This window comes from Lutzomyia longipalpis, chromosome 2 (assembly GCF_024334085.1).
Source record: "Lutzomyia longipalpis isolate SR_M1_2022 chromosome 2, ASM2433408v1".
In the NCBI taxonomy this organism is placed as follows: domain Eukaryota; kingdom Metazoa; phylum Arthropoda; class Insecta; order Diptera; family Psychodidae; genus Lutzomyia; species Lutzomyia longipalpis.
In genome coordinates, this window is record NC_074708.1 from 11,380,004 (window position 1) to 11,394,168 (window position 14,165).

General features: G+C 35.2%; 4 protein-coding genes across 5 annotated transcripts in view; 2 read left to right on the forward strand and 2 right to left on the reverse strand.

Moving 5' to 3' along the window:
* Positions 1–1,112: 1,112 nt before the first annotated feature.
* Positions 1,113–2,720, reverse strand: LOC129790732 (uncharacterized). The gene is made up of 4 exons (XM_055828410.1): positions 2,436–2,720; positions 2,242–2,330; positions 1,820–2,114; positions 1,113–1,733 (listed from the first exon to the last, which is right to left on the reverse strand). The coding sequence occupies exons 1-4, from the start codon at positions 2,512–2,514 to the stop codon at positions 1,438–1,440; spliced, it is 759 nt and encodes a 252-aa protein (XP_055684385.1). The 5' UTR covers positions 2,515–2,720; the 3' UTR covers positions 1,113–1,437.
* A 2,417-nt stretch (positions 2,721–5,137) lies between these two features.
* Positions 5,138–6,786, reverse strand: LOC129790713 (uncharacterized protein C19orf47 homolog). The gene is made up of 3 exons (XM_055828386.1): positions 6,667–6,786; positions 6,079–6,519; positions 5,138–6,019 (listed from the first exon to the last, which is right to left on the reverse strand). Exons 1-3 carry the CDS (start codon positions 6,683–6,685, stop codon positions 5,244–5,246), a joined length of 1,236 nt encoding a protein of 411 aa, XP_055684361.1. The 5' UTR covers positions 6,686–6,786; the 3' UTR covers positions 5,138–5,243.
* A 285-nt stretch (positions 6,787–7,071) lies between these two features.
* LOC129790739 (ankyrin repeat domain-containing protein 49) lies at positions 7,072–10,016 on the forward strand. The gene is made up of 2 exons (XM_055828428.1): positions 7,072–7,336; positions 7,399–10,016. Exons 1-2 carry the CDS (start codon positions 7,165–7,167, stop codon positions 7,911–7,913), a joined length of 687 nt encoding a protein of 228 aa, XP_055684403.1. The 5' UTR covers positions 7,072–7,164; the 3' UTR covers positions 7,914–10,016.
* The window catches only part of LOC129790647 (kinesin-like protein KIF21A), a 47,898-nt gene continuing 42,107 nt past the window's right edge, over positions 8,375–14,165 (forward strand). For both annotated transcript variants that reach the window (XM_055828252.1, XM_055828253.1), the window contains exon 1: positions 8,375–8,488. The gene's annotated coding sequence lies outside the window, so the exon portion shown is untranslated. The remainder of the gene's footprint in view (positions 8,489–14,165) is intronic.

The window sequence follows — 14,165 nt, forward strand, 5'->3', positions numbered from 1 at the left end:
CCCTCGTATTGCCATCTCATCAATATTGCATTAGTTAGAAAGAGACAACACGATTCCTCTTGAAGCTTTCAAATGCTAAGCTTCAAGAGGAGCTTAAGCTTTCGTGCATAACATTCTTTATGAAGTGACGTTATCTTAAAAAAAAATACTAAAAAAGTAATGAAAACTCATAGATTTTAGATGTTGTAATTATGAATTCATTTTAGAATTGACAAGCTCTTAGTTTTTGACTGAAAACGATAAGAGATCAGCTTAAAAAAGTGTAGTTAGAAGTTCTATAAATAAACAATAAAAGCGCTTTCTTAGAAAAATAAGTAAATCCTAAAACTAATTGCAAATATTTATAATTTTCAAAGGAGTTTATTCATTTTATAACTTCAAAAAAATCTCTTAGAAATGATCTTCAAACATTAAGGAAAAGTATTTTCAATTGATTTAGCATCGATTTGCATAAAATGGTATAGAATAATCTTGATTTCAATAAATTTTCATTAAAAATTGGTCCACTGATGAATCTCAATAAGCCACGCCTTTTTCCAATGAAGCACTGATGCATTTGCTTCATGCAAAAACTACAAAATAAAGCGTTGATTGAACGATATTTTGACAAAGTATTTTTTGAAACTTTAAAAACTTTTTAAAAATAAGCCCTAAAATGAATAAACTCCTTCTTTACCCTATGCATATTTTTTTTAGTCGTGTTGTTATGAAAAATGAAACTGTAATGCTACAAATACGAGCCATCAATTAAATTCTTTTTTATCATTGTATTTATCGCCCAACAGAGAACGATTATAAAATACCCATTAATTAAATTAAAAAAAAAATTAGTTACTTTACAAAAAGATTTCAATTATTTTTGCTACAGCCCAGTGGAAAGTTTTTAAACATTTTTGCTAAACAAAATCCAGCTGCGAAATTTTTATGATCGTATCTACATGCAAGAAAATATTAATTGTTCTTTAAAAAGAACTTTTACAACATTGTCATTCACTTCTATCACAAATTGCATCTTTTTGCGATCCATCAATCAGTGAGAAAATTCTCGCGTTGTGCGATCATAAAAAATCTCCAAAAAAATCAATTATTAATTCAAAAGAAGAATTTTAACCTTTTTTATTTTTTTAGTTATTTTATTTTCTCCTTTTTATTCCGCCTCTGAGAGAATGTTATTTTTGGCGTATCAATCTTCTGGCGACATACCTTCTTGTGACTCATTTATCATCCTCTTTTTTACATTCTACATTTTTTTCGATCTTCAGCCAAAATATTGGAATTTTTCTGCATGTCCAAAGAAGAATTTTTATTGCACTTTACACTGCGGTGAAAAAGAAATTCATCGCGCGCGATTATAAAAAAAATTCAGATTTAAAATTGAATTCTCACTTTGCCAGTATCTGGGCGCTTTCTTACGTCTCTGCGTGATCTTTGGCGTGATCAGAGAAGAAGTTTACGTACGGGTATGTTGAGGAGAATACTATTGGCAATTTGCGAGAGGAGTGGCTCGTAGAATTGTCCACTCTCGAGGAGAATTTCATTGTGATGAATGTTCCAATATTCATTGATGAGTTCCAAGACAACAAGATTGAGCGTTGGATCAGGTACGAGATTCTCAATGAAGGTCCTTACGGATTTTACATTTGGGATCATTTCGAACTTGAACACACGCATGTACGTCTCACCATCTCTCTCTTCTGCCTTTGCACGAATCTTCCACGTTGTTTGTACTCGATCTGCAATGAGAGAAAAATTCGTGGGAAATGCATTTAAAAAAAAATGGATGCTCGATCATGATCACGCATGGTTTTATTTCTCTTACTCAGTGTGAGATTGAAGTAGCCCTGAGAGCCCAAATTGAGTTCGTTGAACTTGCCTTGACCCATGTATTCACCATCCATATGCAGACGCGGTATTGTAACGTCCACATTGAATTTCCACTCATCATCCGTGATCTGTGATCGTACGCGTCGTATTTGGGACTCACTGAATCCATAAGCAAAGCCACGCACGACCGTGAGTGAGGCCAAAAGGGTACTTGAGGCTCTATAGAGAAATTTTGCATGAAGCAGTGGAAGGGGATCGATTGAGGTGATATTTAGCTTTGGAACACCATCCTATTGTGAAAGAATAAATAATAATGAATGATCACAAAATTAATATTCAATTCACACATGATTGAGGATCGCGCGGCTTTTTTATTTTTCTGCCTCGATCTCTCTAATCATAAGCTGGGTGGCTCACTTTGAGTGCTGGAATAATCTTCTGAATCACATTCTTGAAGCAATCATTCCTCTTGGGATCCTCACGTTTGCACACTGTCGCCTCGATCGCTGTGCGCGTAAATTGTTTCACGGGAAATAATAAAATGAGGAAAAAATTTACATTAAATATTTGCAAAACATTAAGAAAAAAACAACATCTTTCATAACACATACGCAATTGCACCTCATTCACATCTTGGCACTGCACGATCGTCAAACTGATCACTACTGCGAAGATCACGAGAAATTTCATCTCAAAATATTTTTAAAAAAAATCTGCAACAGGCACAAGGAGTTCAAAAGAAAATCTTCACAAAGAAATTAATAAAAAAAGAAATCCTCTTCAGTGTTAAAACTTTGTGCTGATGAGAGAGCGAAGGAAAAATCTAGGCCGGACCGCCTCGCGTGCTGTCCACCGTATAACTCTGCCCCTCGAATACTGACGACAACTTTTCTCAGCCGTTGTAGTGGAGTGCATAAGAAGCATGTTAAATAAAATCGTTATGTAATGCCAGCAGTGGTGGCTTCAACCAAAGAGGCCGCACACAAGAAGTAAACCCAGATTTTTTATTTTATTTATACATGATTTTTAATGAGAAAATTCGGAATGAAAACTCGGTCGCAAAAAACGAGTTTTTTTTGCATTGATGATTTTTTTCCATCTTCTTACCTGCACATCCTTGACCGAATCATCATTCCCATTTCTCCCCTGTTCACCGTGAAATGCACATACGTACCACTTTCACTTTCACCTGCTTTCTTTCTCAGATCGTATTTGAGATCATTTCGTGGTCAAGTACCAATTATGCTGATCACTAAACGTTTCATTATTCCTTTGCAAATACACACGAGATAGGCAAAATTTCGAAAAAAAAATGTATAATTATCAGTTAAAAGAGGAATATTATGCTCTTCTTAATTTATCCAGGAACACAGATATTGAAATTGAGTAAAAAGAGTAAAGAATAGCTAGGAATTTAATTAAAAGAATATGAAAGTTTTATGATAGTCTGAGAATTTACGGTCAATGGACAAGAATTATTTCTTTGAAAATAAATTGTTAATTTTAGGATTTCACATAAACGAGTAAAAAAAAAATTACCTCGTAATAGAGAAATCAGACTTTTTTGTGGAATGACAAAATAATATTAAAGGCTTTATTAAAATGATGAAAATCTCAACAGTTTATTGAATACCTACTATAAAATCCATATCCTAATAGACTGTGTCAGCAAAATACTAGGTATCAATAATTGAGGACATTGAAAAGTTTCTTTTGGTTAGATAATTCAATTCTTCTCAAACTATAATTCTTTTTCTTTAAAATTCAAGATGTTTTATTTAAAGATTAATTGAAGCCTCAAATGGAAGAAGGGGGTAAACACTATATGAAATCTTTGGGTGTTTACCCCCTCCTTCCATTGGAGGCTTAAATTGAAGTAAAAACAATAAAAATGTAAATAAGAAAATTCCGATATTCTGTACATTTAAATGTAGCTTATTTTTCAAAATCAAACCTAAATTGTTATCGAATTTCAAAATTTTAGAACCCCATTTTATGTTTGTACGGTGCTTACCTTGAATTGGTTCATCCTCGCTGCTCCTCCATGCTTTCTCAAAGTGGAAAGGTTCCATTTTAGATGCTCTTTTGCAAGATTTATTATCTTGAGTTTGGTTTGTAGAGGAATGTTGTTATATATTGACTTTTTCAGTTTATATCCGGATTCGGGGTTGAAATAGGCTAAACAATGGTTTGTATCCTTACTTACTTAACCTGATCTAGGATCCTCCTCCATCTGTCCCTATCCCGCGCCACTGTCCGCCAGTTCGGCACCCCTATTCGTTTGTTTCGTATCCTGCAACCAAGAAATCCTTGAGAGTTCAAGAATTTCTTCTGGAATTTTAAAGACTTCAAGGATTTCTTGGTTTGCAGAATACATATTGTGGAAAATAATTAAATTTACTTGGAATAGCCAAATAGGCTTCGCGAGAATTTATTGCATTTCGCGAAAGTTTTAGTGGGATAAAATTAATGTAATTCAGAATAGAACATTCATTAAAAGGAGTTTAATGAAGATGGTATCAAACTTAGCCAAGAATTGTTAATCGTAGGAAGAAATCTAAAAAAAAAGTAAGTTGTTTTTTAATCTATTTTTAACGTCGTAAAAATTAAAAGAAATCTCAAAGCATCTCTTTAAGTAATTATCTGGATTCTAATAAAAATAAAGAATAAACAAAAGTCTTTCACTCTGTAACTTATCCTAATAGGGCCTAGCAACTCTCTTTCTAGTAATTTCTCTGCCATTGATCGTTGTTCCTCAAGGACAGACATTCCACACGAGCTAATTAAAAGCAATTAATTTACTTCACCTGTGCTATTAGTCTGATTAATCTATTAAACTTTTTTTTTCATCTGATACTTCCAAGTATTTTTATTTTATCGTTTATGCGGTTAATAACGTCTCTGGTGGTTTTTTTTTATCTTCCTACAGTTTTTTGTGCGTTTAATGGGGGAACTTCAATTTGTAAGTTCAGTCGTATAAATTTTGAGTCTCTTTTTGTGGTCATCACATAGGGGTTTGCCTTAATCTGTAAATTGTCTTTTACTGAATTTTCGTCTCTTTCGTCATTCAATCACATTCGAATCGGAAAAAAATACTTCTAGATTTACTTTTATTTCCTGTAAAATCTGGAGTTGGAGTTCAGAAGAAGATCAGTAAGATGAGAAAGGCATCAAAGATTCCAACAATTACTCTTTCCTGCTCACCAATGCGGAGATCTTCATCAGGTGTAGTTGCAGTGTCCGCCCCACTGCAGTTGGTCATCCATATCATCAGTCAATAGATGAAGGACATGAAGGAAGGAAAGCCATTGCGTGCATTTCAGGGATTTTACTTTTAAATCTCTGATTAAAATACGCAAAAAATACGCAAATTTTACACAAATCAGGGACATCATTTCTTGGGCCCATTTTTTCAGTGTTCAATGATTGGAGCCACCTGAGAAGCCAAGCCGATTGAAGACACTGCCGCTCTGCTTAAGATCCTTCCTCCGCACGGGAGTGGTGTTAAGCGTAACCTCACCAATCCTAGCCGCTAGGGCATTGGCCGTGAGTGTGCCGCCACGCTTGAGATCCAGACGACTCTGTACCGGCAACACTTTGCGACTAACTATCTCATCGGAGCGCAACTTGCTCTTGATAATCCCCGGCTTCATCTTGATGGTCTTTCGTGTCTTGTGGAGTGTCGCAATGGGTGATAGACGGGGACCTTTGAGCCCGAGGCGCGATCGTACGCTAATTGGGCGATTCCCAACGCGATTCTTGGGCTTATTGACTGCATTGCGTCGCGATGCAAATTCAACGACTTCATCTTCGGATGAAAAGGAGACACTCTTCTGTGGCTCACAGAGCTCCATCTTCTGCTGATGCTCCACCTCATCGGCCACCATTGTTGTGGCTTTTGCGGGGACTCTCTTGACTGAGATAACGCGATGCGACGTAGTTTTCCGGACAATATTTGCCTTCTTTGTTGGGCTATTTTTGAGGATTCCCGTGCTCTCAATCACCCGTCCATCTGTTCGACTCTTGTCGCCTAGACGGGAGAATATCGATCCCGATGGCGATGGCTTATCCAGGCCAACAACTTTGAAGGAAACATCACGTTTAGGGGGCGTGTGACGTGCCTCATCGTCCGAATCTGTATCCATTCGATCAAATATCCCCGACTTTTCGTTTGGCTTCTTTTCCGGTGGAAGCACTACAAAAAACAAAACATTTTGTTAGAAAAAAAACTTCCGGAAAGTCTAATTAGCTTACTTTGGGCTCTTTTTGAGAGAATTTCTTTGCTACGTTGCGTTGTTCCCGTCGGTAGGGTGACTTTGTACTTCCCCTCATGTTCCGGCAATACACGACGTGGTTTACTCGGCACGGGGATGGGAGAATTATCCAAGGCTTGTGGGGGACCCTTAGGTGGGAGTTTAATGATTTTAGAGCCAACAGGATTGCCCGAAACCGTCGCCACTGGAACTTTATCCATCGCCAGGACTTTTTCTCGCGTATTCTGATCGTGTACAACCTTAGCGTGTCGCAGGATGGCTATAATGTCACCCATTGGGGTGATTCCCATCTCCCGCAGGTACTCCTTGTTTAGATCCATCAACATATTCATTTGCATACGATTCTCCACAAATGCATGGGCATAGCTTGCAGAGACATTCGATGGAATACCCGCTGCTGCGAAGAACTTCACCCATGTTGCTGAAAAAGGTATAAAATTTCCATTTTTGGCAAAATTTTCACAACAAATCTTCAATTGGGCACAAAAGTAAGGTTAGGTATTCTTCTTATTGAGATTTTCTCATGAAAAATCTAATTTCTTAATGATTCTTCAGTTCTGACACTCACCGGCACTATATACGGACATTTTTATACACAATTTTGGCCTATTTTCAGCCTTTTTCCTTGAATTTCCCCAAAGTTTTCCACTACAATGTATATTATTGTTTTTGAAGGACCACACTGAAGTTTGCAAGGTGAGCTTTTTACAAAACAAATCTTCCAGTCGACTTCCAATTTCCTGCTTTCCAATGACACAAAAAATAAATTCCATAAAATCTTAAGAAATATATTTTATTGTCCAACAAAATGCATCAGGAAATAATTAAAAATGTACAATAATGTTGTAATATGAGAACTTTTTCTTTTGAAAAGAATTTTAGTTATGTTTTTTTTTTCAGTGTACAACAGATTGAATCGTTTGAATTTTCGTGGAATTCCAATATGCAAAAGTTCAGCGTAGTAAACTGGAATAATGGAATGGTTGGAAAGTTTGAAAACATAACCAAGAAATTACAAACAATTCATTTAATCTCTGTTGAAAATTCTAAACAAAATTGAGTAAAAATGAGTGATTACGCTGCCGGATGTGATTCAGCATCATCAGATGAAGAGACCACATTGGATGACATTGAGAAATTGCAGAGACAAATGGAAAATGTCCCACGGGGGATGTTTGTTTCCGGATGGGAGGATCCAGATTCCAATATTGGGATTGAGGAGGACAAAACACCGCACGGTTAGTAATTTCCTTATAAGATTAGCATGAAAATGAAGCTAAATACCAAGTAAATTCCCCAGAAACCCTGGAAAGAGAAATCCTCTGGGCTGCTGATGAGGGCAACGACATTGAGCTGGTGGAGAAAATTCTAGAACAAGATGCTTCTTGTGTGAATGCTGTGGACAGGGATGGGTACACACCACTCCACAGGGCTGCTTACAACAATCGCTACGAACTAGCACAACTCCTTATCAAGTACAGAAGCAATGTGAACGCACAGACGGAATACAAGTGGACACCTCTGCATTCGGCGTGTAAGTGGAACAATGCCCGGCTAGCTGCTCTCCTCCTTCAGCATGGATCGGATGTCAATGCACTGTCCGATGGGGATCAGACACCTCTCCATGTAGCTGCCACAGTGTCTAATTGCCGCAATACAGCTGCTACGTTGCTCTTTCATCCCAAAACTATGGCTGATTTGCTGAATAATTCCAACGAAACAGCTGAATTCATTGCAAAACGAACCGGACACACCCTCCCAATCTTCCGAATGGGTCACTCAGCTTTGCAAGTTGAAACTGGGATCATAGATTAAAAGGAAAATCTCTCATTTAATTAATTTTAAACAAAATTAAAAAATTAAAAATTAGAGGAAATAAAAGGCCTGGTAAGTTTCATGAAACATAAAATAACTGCCTTGATGTTTCAAGAAATCCCATTTAAATGTCCCCGCGCAACATGAGAAACGTCAAATTCGCGATTGCTTTGATTGGACTTGCGGCGGTCTCTTAGTATTTGTTTCGCCGTCGCGGAGGAAAGTCGTTTTTGTTTGCGCTCCAAAAATCATCAATTTTGTGCTTTTTCTACTTAAAAAAATAAAAGAAGATTCCAATTGAAGCGTGAACATGTACTGTGAATTAATCTAAGCAACCCAATTTCTCTGCTACTTCGTGATTTTCGTGCGTGAATGCGGCATAGAGGTGCTCTGTGAGAAAAAAAATCAATAATGTTCAGTTGGCCTCGTGCTGTTTCCTGTGTTATTTTGTTTTTGTGATTCTATATTCTCTTTTGTGTGCGCCTTTGGGCATTGCTGGGTGATCTCTCTTCTCTTGCCCATTGGAGACTCACTGGGAATTTACTGTGTGCGCGCCCCCGTGACTTCTTTGCCAGGTGGGTGTCTCTTTTTCCTCTTTTTGCGCTGCCTCCATTCATCTTTTTCAGTGCGGTTTTCTCGCAACAAAACGTACACACTTTTGCGAAAAATGCATATAAAATGCACCCACACACGCGCACTGATTCCACACGTGCCATTCTTGCGGTTTCTCTTCACTTTTTCTGCATTTTCACGCCAATTTTATGGATTTTCGTGGATATTTTTCCGTGCAAATGGCTTTATCGTGTCCTTTGGCATCTGTGTGGGGGGTATTTTATGCTAATTTTATCAAGGAAAGCATGAAAAACATGCAAAAATAAAAGGATACAAAGGGCAAATGATTGGCAGAAAGTTCCCAAACAAAATGATTTTTTTCTTTGTTTTCCATCAACCTTTTGAATATTTTTTGAAATTCAATTAATTACCATGAACATCTGCATTGAATTTATGAGAATTTCACATAAGAACATAACATTTACGAGGTAATTTGTCCAATTGGAACAAAAGAAAGGTATAAAAAAAGGGCTTAGTTGTTTGCCCCTTTTGGAAGGAAGTGTCGTCCTTGCGCAAATTTTCTCCTTTTCGCGAACAGCGCCACTCTGTGAATGCAAATGGAAGTGTTTTTACGCGACAGGTGGATTTGAATCCTTTGGCGGCAAAAGGCGCAAAAGGAAATCTTCTGCTAATTCACCTGCTTCCCTGGAATTCATTGGCACAAATCACCCACACTTCCGTTCCCAATGATTCCCAGAAGAGTTAATCAGGTGTACACGCAACATCCAGGTACGCGAATGTAGCCAGCAGCAGCAGCACCTTCTGCAGCTTACCTTGTACTGTGCTTCCGAGAGCCAAAACGTCACGGGAAACAAGCAATAAACAACCTTTCTTTACCTGTAGAGTTGGGCCTCAGCAGCAGAAAATCTACCTGAAAGAGGATGAAGAAAGAAGAACCTGTTTTTAAAGGGAAATACCCTCACGGTACAGAGAGCACCTGGTCTAACCAACAAATCTACCTGCGTGCTACACAATCTCGAAGCTTCAAGGGCCTCTATAAGGCAATCTTATCAGTTGAATTTTCTTATCAACACATTGCGTCATATCGCGAGTTTTGTGCGTGGTTCTGTTGAGCTGTTTTGGGGCACAATTTGGTATTTATTGCACTCGAAAGTCAGTCAATATCTCCAGCTGTGAATCAATGGCTAAATGTTTATTGATGGAGCCATTGGAATGCTCCCAAGCTCTGTGGCAATGCCAATAAGGTATTTCCACAATCAATTCCCACACAAATTGCTTCGGAGAAAGGCGTAATTTACTTTTAATTTCAGGCATACCAGACAAATGAATTACTACATATTGCTAATTTTGGTTTTTTTACTCAATTTTTTTTTACAAGGAATTTAGATAAGAAATGCGATTAAATTTCATAGAGGATGAAATGATTTGAAAAGCTAGAAATAGAAGTTAGAAGATTTTAAAAGACTCCTTCAAACAGACAGAAGGATCTTTAAGGGATACTTTGGTCTGCTGGTTTAATGCAAAATTATCCTAAAAAAAAAAACGAAAAAAAAATCTCAGAATTTATCAAATAAAGAAAATTATCTCCAAGATTGGTTTCCATTAGCTAGAAACTGCTGAGCTTCTAGAATAAACTACTACAGATGATTATAGGAAATGAGGGCGCTACTGAGCAAATTTATAGCAAATGATTTACCCAAAAGAATATTCTTCTGCCTCTTGAAAATTTTTATCTAAAATTCAATTTAAAATTACAGAATCAATCGAGAATAGCGTTTTGAGTTAGAATATTACAAATTAAAACTAATAATTAGTATATAATTAATTTAAAAAAAAACCTGAAAGCCTTGTAATTCTTTTATAGCATCAAATGTGTCTTTACTAGAGGAAGCAATCAATACTATTTTTTCACATTTATTTATTCTTTAAATTTTTCATTTAATATTAAAATCAAAAAGTGAATTATAAAAAATCCTATAAAATTATTATTCGAAAAATTGAATAATTCAATTCACATAAAACTTCTTTTAACAAACTCTCTCTTATTTGAGTCAATAATAATTTCTTATAAGAATCTTCTTTGTAGAATTTCATAATTTTAAAGCAGCTATTGCCGTTTTTGCAATTGCAAATATTTCATTTTATTGGCTAGTTTGTTGTTTTTTACTTCTCCTAATTGGCCCTTGAGAAAATAACAATGAAAATTAAACTCTCTCTGTCTTGCAAAATCAATTAATTTATCGTATATTGCCCATCTTATTGGATGAACAGCACATAATAATAATCTTTGGCTTGGCAAGTCAGAGAGTTGGGAGAAATTCAATATGAAAACACATCGTATAAGCATTTATGTCCGATTTGAAATGCTCCTCATGCAGACAAGATCAAATTTCAGTCAATCATGACAATTTTCTCTCATTCTCAGATTTATTTATGTATGTCTAAGTATGTAGCATCACGATTTTGAACAAGAGAAGGTAACATTAAAGCATAAATTGGTTGAAATTCGTGAGAAAATCCGCAATTTTTTTTAAAATTCTGTGTGTGGCTCTTTTTCGAGTTTATTGAAGAAAATTATTTTATATGGTGTACAAATACCGGTTGAGACATCAAATGCCGCTTTCAGCGCGAGAAGGAGATAAGTAATCAATCAATTAGAGGTGGAAGTCATCAAAGTCGCTCATCTATTAAATGTGCGCAGAAATGTTGTTTGACTGAAACAGTTGGTTGTTTAACTTGGGTTGAGAAGCAGCTAATATCGCCAATGTGCGAGTAATTTGAGGAGAGATCGTAAAATTGACCCAGAATTGGGATGATCTCTTCTGGATAATTTTTATTGATGTTTTCTTTTTTTTATGTTTCTTTTTCTTTGCCCCCTTATTAAATTAACGCTATAAAATTGAAGGTTTGTAATTGCCTTATAATGTTAAATATTTAGAGTTTTTTTATGAGCATTTAATAATCTATTAATAAAGATTAAAAAAAAATTATTGTGTTTTTAATTTATTATTATTGGTCTTTGAAAAATTTTAAAACTTTTTTTTTTAATGTTCCGACTTTCACTTGAACGACTCTACTTAAAACTTCTTTGCGCAGACGTCCCACAATCTTTAAAACTTTTTAGTTTAATCATAATCAGTTTACCTAAAAAGTAAAAGAGTCTATGACTTCAAGAAAATTTCTCTGATTGGCTGATAAATTCATCGAGCAAAGCGTTCTCATTGGCTAACTCTCCGCAATCATGCCAGTTTAGGATTGTGATTGGCTAAGACATTTCTGGTGGAGTTTATTTGCATTTTACATATGAATAGAATAAATTAGACAAGTTAGTTAAAAACCGCAAAAAGCTAGGTATGTTAAAGCTGTTAAAGTCATTAGAATTTCTTGTTAAAGATTTTTTGTCAAGTGTCCAATCAAGGTAATCAAGACAAGTCCTTGTATTTTACAGCACAACCCATTAAACTTTCACAAAAAAGCGGTGTAAAATAATTCGAATTAAATTTAAGATTAAGGAAGTTCAATACACGAGAATCCTTGAAAATAAAAACATGTCAATAAGCAAAATGAACAAATTTTAAGATACGAATAATTTTGGTTAATCAACTTTATGACATGTTATGCGGTCAAGTTTCAATTGATAAGTTAAGTATATGGTAGTTATCACCTACAGATAATAGATAATAAGCAAAAATGTTTCATGTATATTTTCACTATCAATCATACTTGATATCAAATGTGATATGTTTAATCAAATCCAAAAGTAAGTTCTTCCGCCAAGGCCTAAAGGGAAGAATTTTAAGAAATTAATTATATTTTTTTTTCTTCAAAAGTACTTCACACTGAAGTGTTGATTAAGTACATACATTTATGTTTTAATGCCCTTTTATGATGTGTTTTTTTGCATAAACGTCGTCGATTGATGCAGCAATATTTCATCACCTCTGTCAAGAGATGAAAGAGAGTGTTAAAATAAATTTTCTTAACTCTTTTAGCTGAAAGAAGCAGCATTAAGAAAAAAAAACAGCAAAATATTATGCTTAGCAATGACAAAAGGTATTCACATTGAGTTGGAGACGTTGGAGAAGGCACATTAAAGTGAAAAGAATTGTTAAAAAAGGAGGAGAAAAAAGAGAAACAATTTAATGGATAAATATTAGATACGCCGTGTGTTCACGTTTTAAATTTATGACCCTCTAATTCATTCATTTTCTTATCGGTTTCGTCTTGCAACATCCTCCAGCACTTTTACTCCTCCTCCTCATCGGGTCTTTTTTTCTTTTCTTTTCTCGTGACATGCATACGCCTTTTGCTTTCCTATATGGTTTATGTACTTTATTTTGTTTTCAAAGATGCATTTTCTATTTATATATTTGAAAGTTGTGAACTTTTTTTTATTTTAAATGTATTCTTGCTTTGGGAAGTGCAGTGACACAATTTCTTCTTGTTTGTTTCCATCCAGGAAAAGGCGAACATATTGGTAATTTTATATAGCAAAGAAGCCTTTTATGGTATTTTCTTGTTGACCAATATATGCGTGGGAATAAATTCCATTTGTATTGCTGTCAATGATGCGACTTTTTGTGTCCCTCATATTTATTGAAGTTTCGTGTACTATGTACTGTACACAACCATGTGGTTGATAAAGTGAACGTGTGGTTAAGTTAATTAATATAAATTAATTCGGTCAACGTAACATTATGCATTGCACTATAAATAACATTGTAAAGCAATATAATATTGCAATGAAACAATCTGTTGAACAATTAATTTATTGCTTTACAAAAAAAAAAAAGAAGAAGTTATTCTTCTTGCAAGACGACACACATGCACTTTGGTGTAATAAAATGGTTTTGTGAAAAAGAGGCAATGAACTCGTGCATTGAAAAATAATTACATCACACACGAAAAGGTAAAAGAAGAATTGCTTTATAGAGGAGCATAAGAAAGAGAGAGAGCGCGCGAGTCTTTTGAAAATGTCTACAAAGACTTACTTGGTGGGATAAATTTAAAATTATTGCACACAGTTTGCCTACCCACTTTATACTGCAATTAGACGACATGAATATGAGAATTTTCTTATGCATACATAATTTTAATTTGTAGCCTGAAAAAGACAGAGAGAGAGGGGTACATATTCAATCACAAAAGAGACTGAAAGTGTTGAATTTTTAAAAACTACAAAGAGGTACAATATACTCTGTAAGAATTCGCAGAAATTTCTTCCTTGTTGGCAATTGCATTTGTTTTAATTATTACCGTCTGAATGCATAAATTGGTGCAATTTACTTACCCCCACAGGAGACAACCACTTAAGTTTAAAAATTTAAAAGAAAAAAAAAGTGAGAAAACTTTAAATCCAATTATTCAGTCACGAATAGTTTATTTTCTCCCCATGAGACTTCAAAAGTCCATAACTTTTTACAATATTGTCTTATGATGACTCTTAATCCGTTTATATGCCCACTCATTTCTTCGAAACTCCTTCTCAAAAAAAGTAAAAAAAAAAACAGTTGTGAAAAAATGCCGAAAGATTTAACAAAGTTCTTAATAGAATTTCCCGTCATGGATGTGAAAGAAAGGAACGCTTAATTTCATAAAGATTTACCGTAGAAATTGCAGAGATTTAGACTTTTCTGGGAGATGAATAAAAGGTAAATTAAAGTAATGCGTCATCAACAG